General features: G+C 38.8%; 1 protein-coding gene across 1 annotated transcript in view; it reads right to left on the bottom strand.

Moving 5' to 3' along the window:
- SIK3 (SIK family kinase 3) overlaps positions 1 to 27,598 on the bottom strand; it is a gene marked incomplete in the record, with an annotated part of 4,425,276 nt that overhangs the window by 1,595,331 nt on the left and 2,802,347 nt on the right. The window contains 1 exon segment of the mRNA XM_044080968.1: positions 14,531 to 14,684. Coding sequence (XP_043936903.1) covers positions 14,531 to 14,684 — 154 coding nt within the window.

Raw genomic sequence — 27,598 nt, 5'->3', positions numbered from 1 at the left:
CTCCTTGGACCATCCTCCTCTTAAAGTGCCCCCCAACCCCAAACAGGAGACATCTGTAGTCACTACTGCTAAAGGACAGTGTGTTACAAATGGTCCTCTTATATGAATGCCTGGGAAAGTCAGCCACCAATTTAAATGATTCCCATAAGCCTGAGTTAGCTATACTGTGGCAGAAGGAAAATTTGTTAGTTGTGACCATTGTGTGAAAAGCATCCACTAAAGAATCCACATATGAAATCTGGCATATTCGACTGTGATGACAGAGACTGCCATTAAGACTCAGAGTTCTTACAACTGACAAGGCTGGAAGGAAATGGTGATGGTAAAAAACATTTGAGCTGAGTGGTGGGAGAGACTGTAGCCTTTCTGGGGTCAGAAAGACTTAGCATGAGGCTGTGCCCAGATAGCATCAAATGAACAATATCTGTGGTGAGGAATGTAGCTGTTACTTTTGAGAATTTATGGCCATGTGTAAAGACAGCTGGGGCAGCAAAAAGAAGCTTCTGGCTACTGGTAATTATTCTTTGGTTGCTGCAGTGATGAGCCAATCATCTAGACATGGGAAAACATGGATCCTTTTGATTTGCAGATGGGCTGCAACTACTTGCCATACAACTGGTGAACACCTGGGGAGCTGTGATAAGACTGAAGGCAGGGCTTTGAACTAGTAATGACTGGCCCCTAGAAGAAATGGCAAAACACCTTCTGAACTCTCTTGAGATCCTTATTTTGAGATAGGTGTCTAAAGGATCTACTATCAAGTACATCTAATCATTTGGACTGATAAAACTGACCATTCTGAAAGAGGTCTTTTTAACATAATTATTAAATTCACTGAGATCTAAAATTGGCCTGAGGTTCTTGTACTTCTTTGGAACCAAAAAAAAAAAAAAATCAGATTAGTTCCTAATCCTCTCTGATCTGGTGGGACAGCCTGGATGGCCCTGTTTTGGAGAAGGATATACATCTCTTGAACTGCCACCTGCATCTGGTGAGATGGAACATTTGGAAGCTTTGGCTTTTGGTCTTTTTTGAATCTGTTTTTTAGGAAAATTGTATGGTATAGCCTCTGGATATGGTGTTTTGCACCAATCTGTCCTGTGTGATGGCCTTCCACAAGGCAGAGTGGAGAGATACCCCCCCCCCCCGACTACCTCCAACCATGGACAGTTGGGAGACTCTTCAGGGGTGCTAATCCTATCTTCGTATGAAAAGATTTCTTGTACCCTTGATTCTGCTGAACCATAGAACTACAGGGTTGGCATCTGTTAAAGGGGCCTTCTCAGTAATGACCTATCCAATGGGAGTCGGAACCAAGAGTTAAAGCTGGGATTTTTAAACCAAAGGGATATGGAACCCTTCTGATTCCTGCTGAATTACTTCTGAAGGTTTTCAAATCTTGCTCAGCTTCTCTTTTGAGTTGGCCAAGTTGGACAGCTGTCACAACAGTAGTTTACAATATATTCTTTGCCACAGTAGTACACATAGTGCCAGTGAAGGTCTAAGGTGGTCACTTTACATTTTTATGCATGCTCCAAAGGGGTTGCCTGTCAGGGCACTACAAAATTTGCTTGGAACCCTGCATGCATCCCAGAACGAGGTGTGTTTCTGTTTAAGTGTTAGACCCTCCTCTCATTACAGGCAAAAGACATGCACCATGTCACTATGTAGGCCACTATGCCTCCTCTAATACACATGCATGCTTCCCATTCATCTGCTAAGGAAAACAAATGTGCTCATGGGCTTAGTCAGCTACATGCATGACCTAGAAATGTCACCAAAGTATCAGTGCACTTCTCTTCCAAGGACCATGACATACATAGGACAGCCCTAGTATAGCTGCAACCCCCCATTCAAAAGATAGGTATACTCACTCACTTCACCTCATGCCAGCTCCAGCAGGAGTCCATGCTGCTGATTAAACATGTATCAACTGGTCACAGAGTTTTAGTCCTCTATGCCAATGGACCTTGCTATGTTCAGAAAAACACTTCAGCGATGTGCTTATGTGCATCAAAAGCAAGATGGCTTAAGTGCCACACTCAAGATCCTGAATTGTCCAAAGAGCAAAAAAATAAGTGAAGCATTAAGGGGCTAGAAACACATGCAGAGTTTGTCTGCAACATTCACTATGTCCACTAGGATAATGGAGAACCACTTCTCCCCCACCATGTGTGAACTTCAGGGAATGAAGTGCTTAACTGTGACTTATGGACACAGTGAAGACAAATCAACTGCAGACATATCAAAGATGGTCACCAATGTTAGAGCAGTATAATATTTAAACACAATTCTAAAAGTCACCAACACATTTTAAAATGGCAAAAAAGGGTAGACCTTTCAAAAATGTTTCAGATTTTGGTGTGGAAAAATTACTGCTCACTTTAATGGCAAAAACAGTTATGATGGGCAAGTGGCTCCACAGCAACAGTGCAGCTGTAAAATCCACTGGAAAATCAGGCTGCTAAAAATCTCTCTCTCTGGCTTTATCCTATTTACATACTGCTTACCAGCATCTTACTATTTTGAATGCCATACTGGTGAATGCTTAAACTACACTTACAGTCAAACAAAATTGTGCTGCTTATAAACAGCACAGTTCACGTAGTTTCACATTTCACAGAATTAGCAATATAGTGAGCTGTACAAGTTGCACTTACCCATAACAGTAGATGTTTGAATTCCTCACTGCTGCAGTAGCTTTTAAAAGTTATATGGGTTATCTCCTACCCAGTAAACAACAGCCAGCCAGGTTCACAAAGCTCTGGCTCCTTCCCTTGCCTTCACTCTGACTGCTGACTGGATACCCCCAAGGAGGGAAACCAGCAGTCAGAGTAAAGCTTTCTTCAATACTTTCTTGCCCATACAGAGAGAGAGGGAGAAGAGCCTAATAATCCCAAACCAATAACAATAAACAACGAGTTGCATATAAAGTAAGAACACAAAGAACCCAACTTTACATCCCAACTTAGACTACATACAAGAGTAGAAGAATAGAGGGTGCAAGAGTGAGGAATTCAAACATCTACTGTTACAGGTAAGTGCAACTTACACAACTGTACTATGTACATCACTCCCACTGCTGCAGTAGCCTTTACACTACATGGGTTAATTACCAAAAAGCTTAGCCAACCTGGGAAGAGGAAGGACATGGATCCAGGAGTAGCTAGAAAATGGTCTTACCAAAGCTCGGCCTGGACCACAAAAAAGAATCCTGTTTGTAATGCTTTATAAAAAAAATGTATGTATGGAGGACCCCGTAGCTACTTCTAGAATGCTTCTATAGACCACCCTTTCTAGTATGCCAATGATGAAGACAGGGCTCTAGTATAGTACGCCATGATACTGCCTACAATTTCCCATGATGGAAATAACAAAAAGCAACAACAGAAGGCAACCACCTGGAAATGGTCTGTTTAGACACAAGATGTCCCTTTTTATCACAATATAAGAAATAAACAGCCAATCAGTTTTTTCAGAAGGACTTGGTTCCTGTGCTGCCTATGCATGTCTCAAGTATGCATAATCCTCCTCCTTTGTTTTTAGGTTCAGGATAGAAAACTGGGAGACTGGTAGCTTGATTCAACTAAACTATGATATCACTTTGGGCATAAAACAAGGGTTCGTTCTTAATGTGACTTCATTTCTGTAGAACATGAGGTAAGGTTCATCCACCATAAGAGAATGAAACTCCAATACTCTTTTTGCAGATGTCAGAACATTGAGTAGTACAGTTTTTCAAGTCAAGAACTTTAAATCAGCCAAACAGGTGGGTTCAAATGGTGACACAGTCAACTTTTCCAGCACAAAATTGAGATCCCAAGGAGAAGCAACCTGCTTACAAGGTGGTGTTAGGTTTAAAACTCTTTAGAAATGGTTTTACCACAAATAGAAAAGAAAGAAGAGCATTAAAGGGCAGACATGCTGAAGTGGCTGCAAGATGAACCTTTACACAGGGTCTGTTCTGATTTTAATTCACCTTGTTTACCATTACATTTAGCTCTGATAGACTGTAAGCTGTTTGGAGAATTAAGAAATGTGGTAGAACTACCTCCAATGCCATCACAGCCAGACTGCATAGAGGGTATGACCTTGCATCTCCCTACTTTATGTATTGCACGAATGTGAAACTGTCTGTAATCACTTGTAGAGGTCCTGGTGACCATAGGTGATGAACAGACTTCAAGGCATGGATCAGTCAAGATCTCCTTTACATTAATGTGCTTTGGTTGGTCTACTTCCATAGGCCTTGCACCTTTACCCTCATGGAATCTACTTCTCCAAGCAAAATACAAAGTGTCTGTGGTTAGAGATTGGTTTGGAATCAGAGGAGAGAAGGAGGGATCTGGGTTCAGCTGAATTTGCTTTCTCTAATAATGGAGTTCCCTTTTTGACAGCTCAAAACTGGAATTTGATGTTCCAAGGAATATAAATGTTTGGTCCATGTATTTATTTATTTTGTAAGAAACCACTACATGATGAACCTGGCTATAGGAATTGTGAGAATAATACTATTTTACTGATACAGTCCACTGTAGTACTCATGTCATATATGACAAGAGGAAATCCAGGGATGGAGGCTACCATCAAATGCAGTAAAGTGAAGGACTATTCTTGCCATTGGTTGTTAGGATGAAAGAAGAATTTGAGCAAGACTGTGAAATTTTGATAACATGCTCCATGGAAGTTTTGCTGTCTGATGGATTGTCTCCAAGTGTGATCCAATGACCTTAATTACCTGTACAGGGCAAATTTTTACTTGTCCAGATTGACTGAGATTCCCAACATTGAAAAAAAATTCAGCAAGAAGTCTCTAACTTGGATAAGCAGATTACTGGTAGGGTCAGAGATGAGCCTGTTGTTCAGACACAGAAACACTCAGAATCCTTGCAGGCTGAGTTACACTGCTACAACTGCCATGCACTTAGTGAACACCTGGGGACTGTAGTGAAGACAAAGGGCAGGGCTTTGAATTGGAAATGACTGGCTCCCAGCTAAAAGCAGAGATACCTTTTGGATCACCTGTCCATCTTGATATGGCAGTACACATCCTGAAGGTCTATACAGCACATCCAATAGTTCACCCTCAGAAGTAGTACAATGCACTGAACTATGACCATCAGGAGCTTTCACCACCTGACATATTGACTAAGTTTCAGATCCTAGTTGGTCTGGTGGGACCTTTTGGACAACTTGCTTGTTTAGCAGCTTTTGCACTTCCCTTGAGTGCTGCTCGTCTTGGAGAGGGTGCAACACTGGGTAACTTTTTTGAATTTTGGGAAAGGACAGAAAGGGAATGTAATAGTCTCTGGTTATCCTCTCCACCCGTCATTTGTGATGGGGACACTGGCTTTGGGGTGCAGGGAAAGATGACTCCCAACTTCCTCCACAGTGAGAGAAAGAAAAGGCTCCTGAAGAGGGAAAGTCTTGGATCTCAGAGGAAAATTAGATCCAAAGTTTTGGATGATTTAGGAGCCAGAGATGCTATGGATGAAGAACAAAGATCCAGAGAGATTTTGTAGACTCCTTAGTCTTCTCTTTAGAGGTTTTGCCTCCTTTGGATTTGACTGCAGCCTTTTCTGATGAGGGGGAAGCTCCAGTCCCAGTTTGCAGAGTCTTGGATGTTTCTCCCACAGAGGCAGGAAGAAGTCCCTTAAGAATACATTTATTTTTTCTTTCTACTTCTGCTTTGGTACCAAAGGCAGTGCAGATACCACACTGTTCACTCAAGCGAGAAGCTCTGTCAGTAACACAGTAGGTGTCCAATTTTGCTATCTTTTGACTAAAGGCCACCCATTTTTTAAAATCAAAAGTTTATCTGACATACTGAAGAAAGTCACAAAATATTGCTAATATAACATAGTTCATGTATAATACCCGCAGTGGTGATGCTGCGGTAGCGGTTGCCTCACAGTAAGACGCTGTCCAGTTCGATTCTCAGCTAGAGCGTCTTCTGCGTGGAGACATGCGTGAATGGGCGTACCTTCGTTGAAGGTTGTGCGTCAGTCCTGGCAAGCCGGTACGTAAAAATCAACTGCCAATCATTAGCGGACTGGAGTTCCGTTGTGGTGACCCCTAACCGGGAAAAGCCGAAAGACACAAACAAACATAGTTCATGTATAAAACCTAATAACAGCTATAACATCTAAATTCCTATATTTTTAATCTAAAAAAAATCAATTTAGCTTCCTTTTTTGTATATAGAAAGACAGCACCGAGGCTCGAGGATATGGAGGGAAAAAAAAGGAAACTAAATTTTTTTTTCTGAGTTCAGAAATCTAGGAATATAGATATTATATCTATAAAATAGGAGGTAGGGTTAAAGTTATAAGACACTAGGGAACAAAGTGAGAAATGAGACTGAATCAAAAAATTTCTTACCAAACTAAACCCATGCCTGTACATAATTTGCATTCTTCTCAAACAAATGGCAAAGATCAGATGTAATTTTGAGCTTTACATGGGTTTATGGGTAAGGGGAGAAGCATGAGCTTGGGATCCAGCATCTTGAGTGGCCCAAGTCAGGTCCTAAGACCCATCTGTTGAGGAACAGATGGAAGACAGAACATCAGATCAAAGCATAAACTTCCATACATGTGCCTGACAACTGAGAATTTTATAAGCTAAAATGAAAGAAGAAAGCATTATCTTATATAAGTGGTCAAACAAATTGCCTTTTTATGTCCCCAGAAGGATTAGTATTCAGGATCAATCTACAACCAGCAAAAGAAAAACAGAGATATACATGCTGGGTCTGAATCTAAGATGACAGAAATGAAATGTATTAATATGAGACACTTTATGCACTCCATATGCCTTTTTACAACTGATGGCTGGTTACAGGATGATTACAGGCAGCATTCAACACATCCTCCAGGGCTGGCAGCACATATGGTATGGGTGAGTAATGAAGTATATCCAATTATAACACATCATATTTCCTAAAGGGGAACATTTACTTGTTCCTAAAGAAATACCTTATTCCTCCTGGCTATGGTCAAGTTAAAGAAAATTCCTCCACAGGAAAGTTAAGGGTTAAAATTTTCTTCACAGTCTGACAGTCCAGCTTGTAAATATGTAAAAGAAATCTCGTCTCTATCATCATCAGAATAAACAGACTATTTCCTCAGTAATTTCTTTACAGGGGATTACTGGTGCATTAAAAGCATGCCAGCACCTTATGGAGGTCTATCAGCTGCTTTGATCTCTATCTGTGGTTGAAGTGCTGGCTTTTTGTTTTATAGGGCTTTTTACTGGTTTGCACATCATGTCTTGATATTTAACAGTTGGCTGTGAATGCAATTACATGAATCTTTATTATTTCATGCAGTAATGACCTTTAAGATTAACTAGGGAGGTTACTGAATATTACATAAACCAGGTATTTTTTTTTGCAAGGATCAATGCGAGGAACCAGGAAGTATGAAGCATCATATGATGCACCAACGTATTCTTCACCAGTGTTAAGGTGAACGTCACTCATCTGGTCAGGCTGAAACAAGGACAAACATTTGTGAGTTCTATTCAAACAGCTTTATTATGTGCAAACACATCAGGATTGAGGCTTTGTAACTTTAACTTAGATAAGCTTATAAACAAACTGACCATCTCATACATGCTCACACTCTGGCTGCACTCTCAAAAAGCCACTGAAGCTAGCATGCGCTTGCTATCTATATGCACGTGCTGTACTTGGAAATGCTTCTTAAAAGTACAACACACACATATTTTACATCCTCCCTCTTTGACAACTGAGTCATGCATACTGACGACATTGATTGATATGCAATTTGATACAAAATAATTCATTGACATGCAATTATACAGAACTAGATGCATATACATACAATTATGTCCAGGTTGCTGTGTATTTCACTCTAGGTCTGGAGATGCGACCAAAACGTGACACAACTTAGAATCAGGTCTAGCAACTGGAACCATCAATGCTGAATATTCTACTTTAGGGACATCAGGAACATTTTCAGGAATGGAAGTAGGAGTTAAGACATGTTCTGCAGCAGGAACATTGTCTGGATTACCCTGAGATCTAGAGTCTGTAGCACAGGAACAATGCTGCGATACGGTTCTGATACAGGAAGATGTCGTCTGAGATTTTTACCTGTACTCCACACCTTCAGATTCTACGAAGTAGGATCTCCGCTCGGTACATATACCTGTTACTTGAGCAATCCAGTCGAAACCTTTCGCCATTAGTATCCTTACTGCCTCCTCTTCTTTCAATGGACAAAGAAATCTGCTTGATTTATCATAGCTGGACTTCTGGAAAAAACGTTTTCTGAATAGTTAGGCTTTAATTGCCCTGTTGTTTTTAGCTTTAGGCCTCAATAAACTGGAACGGACAGGTAAAGTCACTCTGGTTTGCTTAGATAGAAGTCTCTGAGCAGGCGAGCCAAGTATATCATCACATAGTATGTTTCTGAGATTGAGTAAATTCAGAGAGACATCAGTACTGTTACACTTTGACTTTTCTAGTAACTGCTTTGCACTCTGTTCAGCTAATCCATTTGACTGTGGGTATTCAGGACTACTAGTAACATGTACAAAGTCCCATTCTTTTGCAAATTTGTGAAACAACTGATTGGTAAATTGGGTGACATTGTCAGAGATGAGCTTTTGTGGACTTCTATGGACTGAGATATGACATTTCTACTTTGTAATAACAGCAGTGGACGTTAGGTTAGGTAGTAGATCGATCTCAAACCAGTTTGAATAAGAGTCTACCATCACTAAGTAATGCTGATTGCTCCACTCTAATATGTCAGTGGCTACTGTTGACCAAGGTAGTTCAGGAACTTGACTTAGCTGAAGTGGCTCTCTTTGCAGAGGTTGTTTAGTACTATTACATACTGAACAAGAAGAAAGTACTTTTGTCAATATCTTTTGTTAGAGAAGGCCAAAATACTAGTCCTCTCACCCTTCTTTTGGTAGATTCAGAACCTGGGTGACCACAATGCAAACTCTGGATATATTCACGTTGTAAGGAAGTAGGAACAACAATTTTAGGAACTTTGAAAATAATGTCATCTTCCATCAACATCTCATCTCTGTAAGGAAAATAAGGTTGCACTTCAGGTGGTACACTGGATTGCTTTGGTCATCCTACATGATTGTAGTGGTTGAGCTTTTTGCAAAACAGGATCATTCTTTGTATGATCTCTCAGCTCATCAAGTCTCGTGGGAGAAAAATTACGCACTTCCATGACATCGAAGTCAAAATTCTCTGTGTTAAGCTGTTCCTTTGTATTTCTGGGTGATCTGGATAAGGTATCAGCCAGATAAAGAAGTTTGCCTTTTGTACAGACTAATTTGAAGCTGTACATCTGCAATCTGAGCATCATTCTTTGTAATCTTGCTGGAGTGGAATGCATAGGCCTATTGAAAATAATGACTAGAGGTTGATGATCAGTTTCAGCCTGAATAACCCAACCATAAATATAATCATGAAACTTTGAACATAAAAAACTCAATTGCTAAAATGTTCTCTCTCAATTTGACCATACTGCATCTTAGTTTGGGTAAGAGTTCTAGGTGCATAGGCTACTGGTTTGCCCTCTTGAAGAACTGTGCCAAGACCAAATTTTGAAGGAAAGAATGACTAGTTTATTGACATCATAGTATCTTAATGTAGATGCAGTGGCAATTCTCTGCTTGAGGTCTTCAAATGCTCTCTAGTGCTGTTCTAGCCAAGACCATGCAACATTTTTGCACATCATCTCTCTCAAAGGCACAGTCAACTCACGAAAATCTGGTATAAACTTACCCAAATGGTTGACCATACCGAGAAAATGTAGAGCTTGAACATTAAACGGTGCTGGCACCTCAAGAATGGCTGCTTGCTTAGACGAATCTGGTCTAAAGCCAGTGCTAGTATATAAATGACCTACATATGTAACTTCTGGAGGATTAAGCTTTAAGTTCACTTCACATGCTCTGTCTAGAATTTTCCCGAGATTTCTGTAATGAACTGCTTCACCATTGCCTCTGACCAATAAATCATCTACTATTATGGCACAGGGATAACCTGAAAAAATTTGCTCCATTGCACACTGAAAGACTTCACTTGCAGAATTTATTTCAAATGGCATCCTCTAGAATCTATATTTTCCAAATGGGGCACTGAATGCAGTCAGTAGTGAAGATTTGCGATCAAGCATCACTTGCCAAAATGAACTTTTTGCATCCAAGACAGAAAAAACAGTGGCCTTCGGTATTAGGGCTGCAACTTCCTCGGCTGTTCGCATGGGATGATGACATCTCTTAACGCTTTGTTCAAATCTCTCGGGTCAATGCATATTCTGATTTCATCTGAGCCTTTTTTGTGAGCGGCTACCAAGGATGACACTCATTCAGTAGGTTCTGTAACTGGACAAATTACACCTTGTTGCATCATTTTATCCAACTGAGCTTTGACTTTGCTCTGCATAGCTATCAGAACTCTTCTTGCTGGTTTAATTTCATAGAATACACAACTGGAAGCTTGCCTAGTCTGTCCTCGAAAACATCAGCATATTCTGAGAAAACAGTATTACTGAAGCTGGAACTGGGACATGTGCTTATATGGTGAACTTCTTTAGTAAAGGAAAGCAGATTCATTCTTAAACTGTCTCTGAGTCCCAATAATGACTGCACAGGTCTTCAGACTACATAGAATAATAACTTATAATAGTTCCCAGCCAAATAACATGAAAGCACTACTGAGCCTTCAGTTTGAATTGCTTCACCTCCAATAAGCGACATGTTTCGCACAACTGGCCACATTAAGTTGCTCACCAGCTGTCACTTTAGCAAATGTTTCTGCTGACATAACATTACACTTTGAACAAGTGTCTACTTTGAGCTCAGTGGGTTTACCATGGATTTGAACAGTACAAAACACTTCATTCTTTGCCAATAAATCTACTCCATTAATCTTTTTACTGATTGCTGATGCACCATCTACATAGAAAGTAGACTTGCAGCTTTCTATATGATCAACTTCCTTTTTTAAGTGACCTTTCTTTTTAACTGAGTGAGGTTTACTTGATTTGCACAACTTTTGAAAATGGTCCCATTTTTTACATTTGTGGCATTGCTGACCAAATGCTAAGCACTTTTCTCTTTTAGACTCATGGCTGGCACCACAACAGTGTAAGTTAACAATGAGCATGTTCCTTTAATTGAACTAGTCTTAGAACTTGCTGGAAGACTAGTTTTTTTTTTCTTGCCACGCTCATAGGGGCTGCAGCTGCCATGTGCTTAGCCCTGTTTCTGCTTGCCACATGTTGCATGCTGTCTGCATTTGCTCTGGAGCCTGCTGAAACCATGCTCTTTATCACTTGCAAGCATACTTGTGTGCCTTTCTGTAACTTCATGGATTTGACAAATCTCAGTAGCTTTACTCAGCGTTAAATCACTGTCACTAAGCAAAATCTTTCTCATAGCAGCACTATTAATACCACACACAAGCCTGTCCTTTATCAACTCATTTTTTAAATCACCAAACATGCAGGTTTTAGCTTTGTTTATCAGATCAGTAATATAAGCTGCAAAAGTTTCTCCTGGATTTTGATCTCTTGTGTAAAACAAATGCCTCTAATGTAACATTTGTCTGGTGATTGCACATTTCTCTGAATTTGGTTTTCAAACACTTGGGGTCTTCCCCTGATTCAGCCTGAACAACAATAAGTTGGTTTTCCCCTCTCCTTCATGTACTGCTGGTGCATAAACAGATGAAAACTCTCTTTCAATGGCCTCTGACCCAACTAGGTTTAGCAAAATGATCCCTGATGCGTGCATCTTTACCAGAATAAGCTGCTTGCATGAAAATATCATACTTTTGCTCAAATATTCTCCAGTTCTCTGCAATATTCTTATCAGATACAAGTGGATCTGGTCTGCAAAATACCTCTGCCATAGTAACATATTAGTGAAGGCTTTTGCAAGTATGTATGAACATACAAACACATATATATATATATATATATATATATATATATATATATATATATATATACATACACACACTCTCACGCACACACACGCCAGAAATGCATGCCAGTACTTGTAACTATGCCCAATAGCACAATAAGCCTCTAAATAACTGAACTTTGCAAAATACTTTTGCAAAACAAGTCTCCCTGACACAAGATCACTTTTGAAATTACTGTACTTCGAGAAATCACCTCTTATCAGTGTAAGAAACATTTCAAAATAACTGCACTATGCGAATAAACTGGGCAGTAGAAGAAGCTCAGAGTAAGAAACATTTTGAAGTAACTGCACTTTGCGAATAACAGTACACCATCCACTGAAATACTTCCAAATTTTGCTAAATAACTGTTTACAGTGCAAGAAAAACTCGAATTGTGGTCCCTTGCAAACAGACACACCCAGCATAAGAAACTTTTCATAATGGCTATATTTTGGCTGTACTTCACGAAACAGTTGCACTTTGCACACAACAGACTCTGTGGAATAAATGCACAGTAATGAACATACACTGTAAGCACTTTTACATACCCCGAAATACTTTGAATAACTCTAGTTATGCTATACAGGGCTTCAATTAATGCGAAATAGTAGTTTATGCCAAAACACTATAATTTGCCAAAAAACATGCAGCCGCCTTGGTTTATTTATGCTTAATGTGCCCTTTCTGCCCTTTATTATATTAATTTTGCCCATCTGATCTCTTTTCTTGTGCTCGTTTACTCTAAACATGCTCGTTTTGCAATTTTGAGGTAACTCTGATCCTCCTATGTGCCTTTCTTATTCACGTGCTCACAGGTTTTTCGTATTCCTATGTGCCTTTCTGATAATCGTTTTATCAAATATCTTAATTTCAAACATTTTGTTTAATTAATAAACATTATATGCCTTTTGTTTGCTTAATAAATGTTTCTATTCTATTAGTTTGCTTAGTAATGCATTCTGTGCCCTTGTAAAGCTCCAGTTTATCGTTAATAAAATAATCATTTGTGCAAGTTTTCATTACCTTTAGCTTGCTTCTGGCCCTTTTTTTGATCTTGGTTTTCTTAGTTTACCTTCACTGTTAACTCTGCACCTCGTAGCTCTGAAAAGCAGTCTCTGGAATCCTGGTTTTGACACCAAGTCACTTGTCTGGTCATGATGAAACAGACTAATGTTCATGGGTTCTGTTCAAGCAGCTTTATTATGTACAAACACATCAGGATTGAGGCTAAGTAACTTAAACTTAGATAAACGTATAATTAAACTGACTCTCTCATACATGCTCACACACTGGCTGCACTCTCAAAATGACACTGAAGCTAGCACATGCTTGATATTTATATGCACGTGCTGTCCTTGGAAATGCTTAATGGTACTATTCTACAGTGAACGTTCTAAAAATGGTGTGCTGCAGGAGGCAAAAAGAAACGCGAGCAGAACAGGGAGGGATGCTGCCTAATCAATACTAGGAATGTCAAGGATTAGAGTTACAACTAGAAATTAAGAAACAATGCCACTACTGTTGAGAATGTGGCATTGTGCACATATTTTGGTCAAATGTTGCAAGTAACATGGATTCTAGAGGGAAGTGATGACCATCAATGATGCCAGCAAGACTGAAAGCAGCTCACTCACCATAAAAAAGTCACAGAGCACAGATGTCGTAGGCTCTCAATACAAATGAATTATTTGCATGGCTCCTGAAACTACTGTGACAAACTGTGCTAATCTGTTTGGTAAGGATAAAGCTCTGAAGCACTTAATGTTAGTGTCAGTGTTGTGCAAACAAATATCAAACATCAAACAACATCTATTAGCTATATGATTGAATTCAGCAACTTCTGGGTCAAGTACGACAACCACAGCACAAACCATTCACCAATTATAAAATGGTCTTTCATCACCAAAAGTTAATTTTCTAGCATTCACTCTGATTCAGAGGCATGCTTTAAAATTTCAGCCAACACATATCGCATTATGCAAATGTATCAGACAGGTGGAAGAGATACCACACTGCTGCAAAATATAAAGGGAGGGTTAGCTAAAGATCACACAAGGTCTGCTCTGCGTGTTGTTGTTCAAGTGTCTTGATTAGCTTACATAAGTAGAGAGTGAAAGGAGCACAGTTACAAAGAATAAAAGTTGTTAGCACTGCAAACCATTGAATCTCTGTGCAATAGTGAAAGATACATTTAGCCTAATTTACATAAAATGGAGCAGACTAGTTTGCTCAAGAAATAACACTACCAGTAATCAGGGTTTTATGTACCATTTCCTACTAAAGTAGTGTGTTTACTGGTTCAATCTTATAAGACATTTCTGGATCTAGGTTGCATATCAAGTGAGGGCCTTGTGTAAGGACAGATCTTTAAAATGAAAAATAGGAAACATCAAAAAGCAAGCACTTTAATTTCATGTGCAACACAAATTCTTATTTGTGATCCATCCGGCACAAAAATAGAAAAAAAGAAATATTTTTAAGTGTATATTTGCCTTGGATAAGCTGTTAAAAATTAAACAAAATGGATTTACATTCTTCACTTCAGGATCCTATTTGTACCTTGTACTCCAGCTGCACAGCTGGCTGCAGGTTCTGCACTGGCAACATGTTTTGCAGCAAGTTCATATGCGGGGAAGTCGGTAGAAATGTTGTCTGTGGGGCCACACGGAGAAAGCCTGGCAGGAGTTTCTGTAATTCTTCTGCGCATTCAGTGCTGGAAAAAAAAAAAGGCTCAATAGGCTGGCACTCAACAACAAATGGACCGACATTAAAAAAGCATGCCCAATCAGCAGGTACAAACTAAGAAAGCAATTTATCAGTGAACTTAAAATATGTTATGGAAGATGCAGTAGTGGTAAGCAATAAATTTCTGTCCCAATTCAATTTTTTACATCTCTTGCTATGCACATCATTAACTGCTCTACTTAGTAAAACTAACTACAAATATATCACAATCAGTGTGAAAGCTTTACTGCTACCTTACTAAAACAGCATTACTAGAAACTCTTGTACTCTTTATGAAACAATATTGTCAGTTTCTAAATACATAACAGATTAAATACCACTAATACTGAAAATACTTTTAAATTGCTTTTCCACTCTCTCTTCCCAGTCTTTTCTAACTTTCTCTAGATTGACTCTTACAGTTATCATGCAATATTTGATATACCCTACTAATTATCCCTTTGTTAGCAGCAGCTTCTGTTCTAGATGCAACTAAAGCTCTACCACAGCAGGTTTTTCACTTAGGACTCGCCTATCCTTTTCTCTTTACCTATACTCAGATATTAAATCCCTGGTGGGGAAGGTGGTCTGAAAACTGCAGTTCGAACTTCTTGCTGGCCTCATCCCACTCTATTACCTTTCCCTCTGTAGTTATTTGCTTCCGGTACCTTTGTTCCTTTGCTACTTTTCTCCAGTAAATTCCTCTCTTGCCATTTTTCCATACCCCTACTCTTGTAGTCATCCCTAATGGTGAAATATCCTTTCTCCACTCTTAAGTTGGCTTAATTCTTAGGATACTTTCTGCAACTTTGTGAACAGTATATTCTGTATGGTGACTGTTCTCCTTAAGGAGCAGCATCTGAAATTCCACAGTCTCTATTTCTTGAACTCCCCCCTTCCCGGCTTAATCATTATTCCTTCCCACTTTGTATTAAAACCTTCTGCTTGTGTTTTGTGTATCAGCTTTACCTTGTCAGTGTTAGTGGCACAAGTAGCACACACGCCTTTGTTGTAGAAGGCTGTAGGTTCTACTTCAAAACCTGGTAGACAGCATGCTGTCACTGCAAGGGGGTGCTACATATTCCTGAATGTGAAATCCTTCAGATGAAATGTTAAACAGAGGTCCCATCATCTTGAGTTGGTAGTAGCTCAGGTGGATGTAAAAGTTCCCAATGCACCAATCAAAAAGAGTAGGAAAGTTCCTTGATGCCCACCTCAAACTTCCTCTAGTACTATAAACACCACCTCAGGTCTCACCTGAAAAAATGCTAGCAGCCTAGCAAGATTAACCCAAGTCAACAAAGGATGGGTGGATAGATAGATAGATAGAAAAAAATAAAAAGTGTAGCTCTAAAATACCCTTTCAAATCAGGTAATCCTAAACCACCTTGTTCTGTTGGAAGGATCTACTTTTGTAACACTGTTGTACTTCTCTTTTGCATGAGTAAATGGCATTATTTTGATGTACGCCCTTATTAGTTTAGAAACATGAACATACCATTCTAAGACAAAAGTATGCATGTAGTGTAGAACAAAATACAGAAAAAAACACAGATCTTGGTATATGGTCTAGCTTGAGTAGCCTATAAGGACCTTTACTTCATTTACTCAGATCCTATGCATGCGCATGCCATACATAATTTCTGTAACTAAAATGGCTAGGTACAGCTAGAGTATTAAATTGTAAAATAAACTTTCCTGATCTGATTAAATCTATAAGATGAAAGTGCTAAAGCAAACAGAGCTTCTTTAAATGAATACTGACTCAAGGCAACTAATTTTGAAGATATGAAGGGATTTAATAAGAAAACTTTGGAACTTTCAGATAGGAGCCAAGTTTTACTCTCTTTCCTACACCACAATCAGGTCTTGAGCTACTACCTTTTATCATTTTTTTCTAGAAGGAATAAAATGTAAAACTGCCTTCAAAATTATTTCACCAAAAACAGAGAAGGAAGGGGAGGATCAATGTGCAGACATGCTGAAATGGCAGCAATATGTACCTTGACAGAAGAGTAAGATAAGTTAGAGGAAAGTAACTCACAAATATTTCAGAACCAATGTTACATAATGCCTGATGTGACCCAGGTTAAGACCCAGTGCTGACTTGAATATCTTTTCCACTTGCCAAAGCAAGACTTTTGAGTAACATGTTTTCATGCCACCTTTAGGACTTGATACATGTCCCACTGAAAGAGGTGCCTAAAAAGTATTGAAATTAATCTTCCAGGCAGTTAGCTGAAGATGTTTAAGACTGAGATGCATCAATCTCCCTTCCTCTTGTGTGAATAGGTCCAGCCTGTGGTGAAACTTGTGGCAATTGCCCTTGACCAGTACCATAAGTAGGGAGAACCAAAGTTGCTTGGTCAAAACAGTCTCAAAACACAGATTTTTAGAAAGTCCTCCTGAATCTTCAGAATTACCCCGGTTACCAGTTGAAATAGTGGAAATGCATAAAGGAACATTCCCGACAACAGGAATAAAAATACATCCATTTTCCTGGCTTGCTTGCAAGGAGGCCTGGCATAGAATTTGTTTAGTTGTCTATTTTGAAAAGTGACAAGGTCTACTTGAGGTTTTCCCACAAATGGATCCACTCCTGCAAGGCCCTCTCATTTAATTTCCATTTATTTGTGTCTGACCTTGTCTTGGCAAGATTTTCTGTCACTATATTTTGCATTGACAGAGTGTAGGATGCTTACAGGGTCATGGAATCCTGCAGAGCTCCCTCCTAATCTATCATAGTCAGCCTGCGCACAGGGTACAACCACTTGGTGACCCTCCTTGTATATGTACCACATCAGTGTGGTTTTGTATGTAATTACCTGAAGAGGCCCTGGGACCAACAGATGATGGAGATTTTAAAGCATGGATCACAGCAAACATCTCTTTGACTTTTATATGCCTGGGTCTGTCTGAGGAATTCAGATCAAGACTGCTCCCCAAGAAAATCAGAGGTGTCTGTAGTTACAGACTGACCTATGATCTTAGGAGAAAGGGGGAGAACTGGATTTCGAACTATTTCCAGTCTCTTTCAGTGCAGTTCCTTATTGACACAGCCCAAAATTGGAATTAGAAATTCCACAGGATGAAAATGTTGGGTCTATGTTTTTTTTTTAACAAACCACTGAATTTTCCTCATTATGCAACCTGTGAAAAGGAATCATGAGAATTACACAAGCCATGAACTCTAGAAGCCTGAGATATTATCTTGCACAAGTATGAGACTGACTGGAGAAGCTCAGGAAAGCTTTCAGGTAAAAATCCACCTTATCCTGTTTAAGAAAATCATTTGCTGAGATGTTATCTAGAAGGCAGCCTAAAAACACAATCCCATCTGATGGAATCAATGAGGATTTTTTCCACATTTATCTGGAATTCCAGATTGGTAAGAAGAGACAAAACTCATGTTAAGGACTCTTGACACCTGGGAAAAGATTCTGCAACAATAAAAAAGTCTTCTAAATAAAGAAATATATGAATGTCTTGCAGTCTGCAATTAGCTATCATTGGAGCTATACACTTTGTAAACACCCATGGATCGGTAGATAACCCAATGGTAATGAAAAGAATTAATAATGTGACCCAAATACAGAAAATATGAGCAATCTTTTGAAGCCTGTGGCTGTGAGAATATGATAAGCATCCTTTAGTTCTAATTTTACTATAACACTCAAAAAAGGAATGAGAGGTAACAAGAGTCTGAACGGTCAGAATTTTGAATTATGGTACTTTCACATAAAGATCAAAGAAAGAAAGGCCTATAATTGGTTTCCATGAAAGCACTTTCTTTAGTACCAGACAAATTATGGAATAGAAGCCTCTGCTCCTTTGACATAAGGGAAGTGGTTCTGGGACTCCTAGGGTATATGCTGAAGAACCTGAAGAAACAACTCTGTTTGGCCTGGAGAATGGGGAAGAATTCCCCTGACAGGGGGTATCAGTATCCAATGCCACCTGTAACTCTCCTGAACCACTTTTATCACCCAAGAGACTGAAACAATCTGGTTCCAAAGGGAAATGCAAAGAGCCAGACTTCTGGGACAAATTTTGAGAGATAGGGGCAGGAAGGGAGGGAATGTGAGATAGAATGTTGGCAAAGTCATTGTGAAGTATTATTAGACTGTCCCTATCTTAGGAATGATCCTGGTTTCTCGCTGTTCCCCCTCTTCCTATCGCATTTTTGCTCCATATTTGCCTTGAGATGGCAGGGATTGCTTGTTTCACTTTTCAAAAGAAAAGTGGATTTCAGAGATATGTGTGTGTGTGTGTGTGTGGGGGGGGGCTTAAATATCTTAAGACACTTCCAGAATAAACTTCCCCCTCTCGTCAAATTGTTTGATGACCTAAGTGGCACAAAGGCCAAAAAAACCTATTTAACACCGAATGCAAAATTTAACACTTTACTTCATCAGTAAACTTCTGGTTATGTACTCAGGCATGTATCTACAAACTGTAGCAACAGAACTGTCCCTAGACACAGTATCGGCACAATCATACACACGCTTCAAAGCGAGTTTATATACTTGAGAAAAATCATCAACAATAGGATTCAGAAAGGAGCTATCCTCTGAAGGAAGTGAAGAAGAGTATTCCTTCAAACTGTCTGGACAAAGCAGAATAAACTTCCACATATGAGCCTGGTAGTTAAGAATTATATTAGTCAAAATGGAAGAAGATAAAATTCTCTTACCAAATCTGTCCAATACCTTATCTGCTTTGTCAACAGGAGAGGGGGTGATATTAACAGTGTGTTTCCAGCTAGCAAAAAAGTAGACATAGCAGCTGGAGCTGATTTAAGATGAGAAAACAAAAATGTGTCAGCTTTATGTACTTTATACAGCCCATCTGGGACTGAAGATTGACAGACAAGATTATTAGAGACAGCAATAAACACATCCCCCAAGGTTGGCAAAATAAGAGGGATGGGTGTACAATGAGGTGCAACCATTTGCAACGCATTACAGCATCTCCTGAATTCAGAGGGAACATCCAATTTTTCCCACAAACATATCTCATTCATCCTGGAAATAGTCTGAGAAAAAGAAAATTCCTCCAAGGAGGTGGAGAGAATCAAGTTTCGTCCGAATCAGTTATGGGCTTTGGAATCTACAGGAGAAGCACTGTCTTTGACATCAATATCCTCATCCTCTGACCAATCTTCCTCAGGAATTTCTTTACTATCACTGCCCACAGGAAAGGATTTCTGAGCAACAGGATTAACAGCCTGTAATAACCCTCTGGCTAAGGTAAGAAAATCATCCTTACAGACAGACACAAAGTCTTCATATGAACAATGTCTAACCTTCTACATTTTCTTTGCAGATAGCACACTGGAAGACTGACTAAGAGATGGTACTTCAACCCTGTCAAACGGTCTCTTTCCTCTGTTACTGAAACAAGCATCCCAAAGAGCATCTCCCAGACCCAAAGTGGTGGTTATCCCATGCCCAAACTGGACACTGAAACAGCCAAAGAGGATGTGGCTGACCCCACTCCATGGTGGTTGAAAGGACTACACAAGGAAAAGACTAAGGAACACAAGTTGGCCAGTACAGGTTAGCTCACAAATAACTGAGACACTGTTTAAGCCTGTGATTGTATTAAGGGCTTTTTGTGCGTGTCTTTTTTTTTTTAGGTACAGCAGTAGAAAAGCCAAAAGGACCCCATGCTGCAACCAACAAAGAGGTAACAAATGCAGATAAGCAGTGCTGGAATGAGTTAGACATGAAAATAAGTTGTCAAGCAGGTGTCCACAAGCAGCGCACACACACATACACACACTCTTACACTTCCCCACAAAGTCCTTTTTTGTAAAAGCATAAAAAAATCCTGTCAAAATAAAGCACCACTACTCTATGTACCAAGACAGAAAAAGTAACAGGCAAGTTGTCATGAAATGTACACAAACACTAAAAACATCAAACATATTTGCGCCCATTTAAACACTCCCGCTCCTTAAATTCTTACCAAAACATTAAAAGTTTACACCACCAGTATACTTTTAACACAAATTACCCCTCATCAAAAATAAGCCCTTAGATGAAAACCATGGCCCCACACAGGAAATTTCTGATATTCTGAAAAATAGTGTGTTTCTTAAAGGGAGAATACCATATTTGGTCACCAAATAAAATACACTTTTTTCTAAAAAGGGCAACAATTTCTGTGTGGAATGGTTCCCCTGATGGGACTTACTGCCAGAAATGAAGCTTGAAGCCCAAGTGCTGCTCCTGAGAAGCCTCACAGGCTTTCCCTCGAGGCAGCCGGAACGTACTAAAGTTGTCTTCAGTCCAACAGCTGATTTCCTTCCAAATGGATGGCCAATCAGCAGTTAGAATGAAGATGCAGGAGAGAGCCAGAGTTTTGAGAAGTTGGCCAGCTGAGTCCTGGGCAGGATAAGACCCATACAGCCAAAAGGTTACTGCAGCAAATAGAATGATGACCATTTGGTCTACCCATTACACATGCTTCCTCCTTAAAAGCTCCAAAATGAGGACCTAAGAAAACAAAGTCTGAAGATGTAGAGGTCAGAATGACCTAAGGTATCAATGAATTTTTCTCAAGGGAAATCTGGCCAGGGCTTTCCAAGATGCTTGCACAATGAGAACAGCTTAATTTCAGCTCTTCCAGGGTGAAAAAAGAAACTGAGAGATGAGGGCTAGTAATTCTCCCCATTTTAGTAAAATTAATTTACTGGTTAGTAAGTACAATGCTTGGATACCAGCAAAGACGACAGTCAGACAGCCAGAAAGAAAACCAACTAGAAAAGGTGAAGAGAAAACAGTGACTGGGGAGAATACAGCAGCAGTTCGGCAAAAAGCAGTTCAAGTTCCAACCTTGGTATAAGAGATGGCATCCAGTGATTTAGAGGTAAAAATAAGCCAAATGTGCTCTGAGCTGATTAAAATAAATGTACCACTGAAGGAGTATATCAACTCAAATAGCAAAAGGCTGTAAAATGGAAGAAGCTTTAAACAGCTATTCAGACAAGCTGATAAAAATGCAAAATCAGCGGTTGAAATGAAAAATCTGGCTGACTTTAAGACTGCTCAAGAAGAGATGTTTTAAAAAATGGTAGAGAACAGAGCAAGCAGAGATGCATTTTGAGATTTTCTGCTGTACCAGAAAAACTGGAAGGAACAGCCTGTATTAATTCTATGAAAGCACAAATAAATGGACTGGTATTCCATAGCAAAATTTGCTAGCTAAAATGGCATATCTTTTTGCTGGTGTGATTGTCTCTTTACTAATACAGGTGTATTAATAAAGACACAATCACACCAGCAAAAAGAGATGAATCTGACAAATTGTGGCAGAAGGGCAAAGTACGAAAACTTGGAGAAGTGGAACTTGGAGTGGAAAATGATTATTCACCGTACACCAGGAAGAAGAGAAGCAAATTTATCCCAACAATCAGGAAAAATCAAGAGGAAGATTTTTAGATTCAATATGCTGTAGCCAGTAGTCGTCAGGATATTTTTCCCTAGAGATCAGTGTTATTTTTTATGCAGATCAGGCTATAGAGGAAATACAAAAGTATGTCCATCAAACAGAAGGGGACTCGGCTGACAATAAAGCTCATAGACAGACTGCCAGTGAAACCTTTTCCAAGGTTCCAGAAAAAAAATTCTTTAGAAAGGTAAAAAAGTGCAAGACCTGACTAGAAGAAACAGGAGTACCTTGGACTTCCAACAGGAATCTGGGGTTGGGAGATCAAGATGAACAGAAATTCCAGCAACACTGAAATTAGTGAATACATATGAGGCTATAAGCATCAGTCACATATGTGACATATGGCTTTATCAGAAAAAAGAAGCTGAGAAAGACTGGATTTTAGTTCACTTAGTTAAACTTGTTGAGGAGGGGGGCTTACAGAATAAACTTCATGTCACTGATGTCGGGAAGGACACTAAAGAGTTCTTAATAGTATTTGAATAAAGCATTTCATGATATCAGTTGCATGTTGTAAAGTAAGGCATTTTCATGTTGTGTGTGAAGATACTAAAGTAAGCAAGTACTTTTTTTCTTTTTTAATTTTAAGAAATGCAGACATTACAATGTAAAGAGAAGAAAGACTGGACAAAAGCACATTTGAGTTAATGGGCTGTACTCTTGGGCTGTTGAAGTAGGGGATGTAGTGTAAAAGGTACACTGAACATAATGTATGTAGAGTTGAGATGTTTTCTTTTACCTTTGCAGGAGAATATCTGGATTAATCCCCTAGGCTTAAAATAATGACAATTTTTTTTTGTTTAAGCAATTTTCTTTTTATGAGAGACCATAAAGTTACATAACGTTTTCCTTTACCAAATAACTGTTCAGTGTTAATAGACAAGGACTTTGTTCACGTGTTTCCATGGAAACAAGCTGACTAAATATGAAGGCAATAAATTGAGAGGTCTAGACATTGTTTACTGAAACAAATGTAAAATGAAAAGATACAACAAGCAGCTCAGTAAAATATAAAGTTTGAAATTACTGGAAGTGAATAAGAGAACAGCTTTTCTGGTAACTAAAGACTTTAATTCATTTACAAGAACACTACATAATTTAGTTTTATTTAAAGGTAACCAGAAAAAATGTTTCTTACGGTTAATGTTTTCTGAAAGCATATAAGCTGATTTCACATCTGGGAGGGAAATAAAGATAAGACAAGAACAGACAGCAATTAGTGTAAGTAGGAGCATAGGCTATATTAGCATGGATAACCTTAACTTAGGTTAGTTAATGCGCTGTCGATTTGGGACAATTGCTCCTATCAGGAGGGTTAAACTTCATTATTTGGAGGGTTTTTATTAAAACAAAAAAATCTTGTTAAATGTGACATAGGTTCAAATGGAAATAACAAGAAACTACTACATAAAGGACCAACTTGCCAGACATTAGTGGGTGCATGTAAAACAAAAGGCAGAAACAGATATTTAAAAAGCTGCCATATATAATAGGTGGGAATAATAATTTCTCATTATAATGGCTACACTAAACATATTTAAGAATGTGAATGGCCTCATAGTTATAAGACAAAAGTAAGACGACTAAATTATATTAAGAAATGCAGAGTGCAAATAGCAATGCTACAGGAGACTTGTTTGGAAAGAAGTGAGCAAGTGAATTTGATAAAGAAATGATTTCAGGATGGATATTCAGCAAAATATCAGGGACAAAGGAAAAGGGGAGTATTTACATTATTTGCTAGAGAAGCTCAAATAGTGACAGAAGAGTAAAAAGGATAGCAATACAACAATTGTGGTAATAAGGTGCTAAGGACAAGTGAGAAGGATTACACTGGTGTGTATTTTTATTATACCTAAAATTGAGATTACGAACATTTTGGGAGAAATCATATTTCAACAGGTGGGTAGTGGAAGTTGATTCACAGCAGCGAGGATGCATCTAGGGGACCCAAAATGGAAAATATATCAAATACCTGGCCTAGATAAGACAGTAATTACATTTCATAGGGACTTTGGTATTTAAATGAATGCTTCCACACACATCCAAAAACTATTTCAGATCATGCACCAATAACAACTAGGATAAGAAGGCAGGTTAATTAAGTACAAATGAGACAATGGCACTTCCCCACCTACCTGTTAAAAAGAAGAAAAGGAGCATGAGAGTTCACTAGAAGAATTGAGAGTACATCAGAAATGAAGCAGAGACAGGGTTTGGAAGATGGAGATGAACAGGAATAAAACCAGTAAATTGGAAACTGACAAATGAGGGATTACAAAGCAAAAATATTTGTGAAATATGACAGAACAAGAAAGTACTGATATATTGGACTATTTTGTACTTCGGTGGAATTGTGTAGGATATGTCCTACTTCATATCATTAAAGTTCGGAAAATGTTTACGGGAGGAAAAGAGAAGGGAGAAAGTTAACTAAGTAAAACAAAAATTACTTCATAATAGTACCATTTTTATAGTGTGCGATTTTCTTTGCACTCTATAAAGTTTCCCCAGTTGTTTTTAATTGTAATGGGGATACTATTGTAAACAGGTGTTTTTTTTTCTTTCTCCCTTCTCTCTTTATCCATGTTCAGTTTTAAGAAATGTAGGCAGTGTGTGTGTGTGTGTGTGTGTGTGTGTGTGTGTGTGAGTGCCTGTCTGTCTGTATAAAGTCTGGTTAAAAGAGCATGACAAAAGAAACATTAATGTGCTATTTCTCATTCTTGCATGGGGGAATGACTGGATTAAAGCCCATAGCTTGACTTGAGTAACAAGTTTTAAAAGAAAACGAGTAAACTTAATTTTCTAGCAAATAAATGTATGCTTAGTAGCAATTCTGTATCTGGTCCTTATGTCTCCATGGTGGCAATCTGATAAAGAGTAATTGAATAGAAAAAAAGAGAAAATGGCTACTAGATAATGGTCTCTGAAAGCATTCAGGTGTTCTCCCATCTGGGAAAGCTATAAAGATAGACAAAACCAGACAGCACCTAGTAGAAGCACAGGTTGCACAACACATCTTAGCATGTATAACCTTTTCTTTTAGGTTAACTCAAGCCTAAGTGTGGCTGACAGTTTGGACATTTGTTCCTATTACGAAAATAAAACTTCAATATTTGACGATATAGATAGTTTTGTGTGTTAGTATTAAGTTAATAGGTATTAGGGGGTGTTTTTTCATTTGAAGACTTTCAATAAAACAAAAATCTTTGTAAGAAGTAGCATTGGCTGGATGCCAAATGGATAACACAAGAAAAAACTGTGTAAAATTTCAGTCTGCCAAACAGTGTAAACATATAACACAAAAGCTGGAATCAGACATTTAACAAAGTTATACATAAAATGGGGTGGCAATAACTTTTTGATGCACTGATGCTTTCTGTAATGTCTTTAAATGTCAATGGTCTCATAGATACATACAAAAGAGTACCGAAAGATATTAAAAAATGCAGAGTGCAAATAACTTTGCTACAGGAGACGCACTTAGAAAAAAATGAATGTGTGAATTTGATAAAGAAAGGTTTTCAGAATAGTTATTCAGTGGAATACCTGGGACAAAGGAAAAGAGGAGTACTTATATTAATTGCAAGAGGAGCTCCAACAGTGATAGAAGAAGATAAGAAGGATAATAATGGAGATTTGTAGTATTAAGGGGCTACTGGCTAGGGAGGAGGTTTAATAACTCAGAGATTCTTGCCACCAAATTGCAACTTAATAAAAATAAATGTATCAATATCATCTGTATGTACATTCCCCCAGGCAACAATATATCTACACTTGAAGATACCCTTCACTGGCTGTCATATCACTACCCCCAAGAAAACCTACTACTCTGTGATTTTAACATAGACTGGGGCACCTGTTCTTCAGAATTCCCAACCACCCATATTAACCTGCATGTATTTACACAAATCATAACCACCCCTACCAGGATAGGTAAACCTAACCAAAAAGAAAGCATACTTGACTGGGTACTCAAACAGACACCCCCAACTGTACACCTCTAGGACCCTCCCTGATGACCTAAGTGATCACCTTCTCACCTATATAATTAAGCACAAAGCCATTAACTCCCAACAACCCTTACTCAGAATGGTAAGAAGAAAAAAAAAAAAAACTTTAACCCTGCCAAATTCCAACAAGAACTAAACTCATGTAAAAGGTCTATTTTAAAACACCTCCCCTTAGAGGAAGCAGTTGTATACTTTAACAACAAATTCCTTGAGATCCTTGATTCACATGCATCTGTTCGCTCAACAAGAACAAAGGCAAAAACTGCGCCATGGCTTTCTAGAGAGTCCGAACTCAAAATAACCCTTAGAAACAAAACATGGGCTTTATAGCGTACTACTAAAGACCCCCAAGATCACATTAAATATAGGCATCTAGGAACGAGACTAAAAAAATCCATTTTACAAGACAAAAAACAATACTACTGTAATTTACAGCAAATAAATCAAAATAACCCTCAGAAGTTTTGGGCAAATTTAAATAAACTACTCCATCCTGGACAAACTTCAACCCCTTTCCCCGCTGCTACCATTGATAAACCCCGTGAGGATGTCTCAGACAGTTTTAACAGATTCTTTACTGAGACAATTCAAGCGCTAGCTAGCCAACTACCTCCTAGCTCCCCTGGCCCTGTAGGTACCACCCCTAGAAACCAACTCTCGTTCAGCTTCCAACCAGTCACCACTTCACTTAGCCGTACCTCGATCAAAAAATTAAAACCCACAACACTCTCTGCTGATCAACTCTCTGCCGAGTACCTACAAAAAGCAGCTGATGCTACTGCTTACCCCATCTCAGTACTAATCAATCAAACCATTGCAGAAGCTAAAATCCCCACCATTTGGAAAATGTCCTATGTAATCCTACTTCACAAAGGAGGCAGCTCTACTGGATTATTCAATTATAGGCCAATAGCTATACTATTTCGACTTGCAAAGATTATGGAAAAATGTATTTATAGACAACTGATGCACCACCTAATCTAGAATCACCTTATGACAGACACCCAGCATGGCTTCCGACCTCACCACAGCACTACTTCAGCCCTCCTAGCCTTCATCAACACCATAAACCATAATCGCAACAATAATTATATATCCTCAGCCCTCTTTTTGGATCTTTCCAAGGCATTTGACATGGTTGATCACCAACTTTTAATCCACACCCTGAAAACATTCTGTCTAGATACTAAAACTCTTCAATGGTTTCAATCCTATCTGAATGGCAGACAGCAGTCTGTCCTTTGGCAAAACAAACTCTCTAACCTCCTACCTAATAACCTTGGTGTACCACAAGGTTCTATACTAGGGCCCCTGCTGTTCTCCATCTTCATTAATGACCTTTATACTGTCAGCCCAAAAGTCAGCTGTATCCAATATGCTGACCTGATCTGCTCGGCCACATCTCCAACAGAGCTATGGTCAGCTAACCAGACCA

This window comes from Protopterus annectens, chromosome 8.part0 (assembly GCF_019279795.1).
Source record: "Protopterus annectens isolate FY-2018-M chromosome 8.part0, PAN1.0, whole genome shotgun sequence".
Classification (NCBI taxonomy): Eukaryota; Metazoa; Chordata; order Ceratodontiformes; family Protopteridae; genus Protopterus; species Protopterus annectens.
This window is presented reverse-complemented; position numbering and strand designations above follow the sequence as displayed.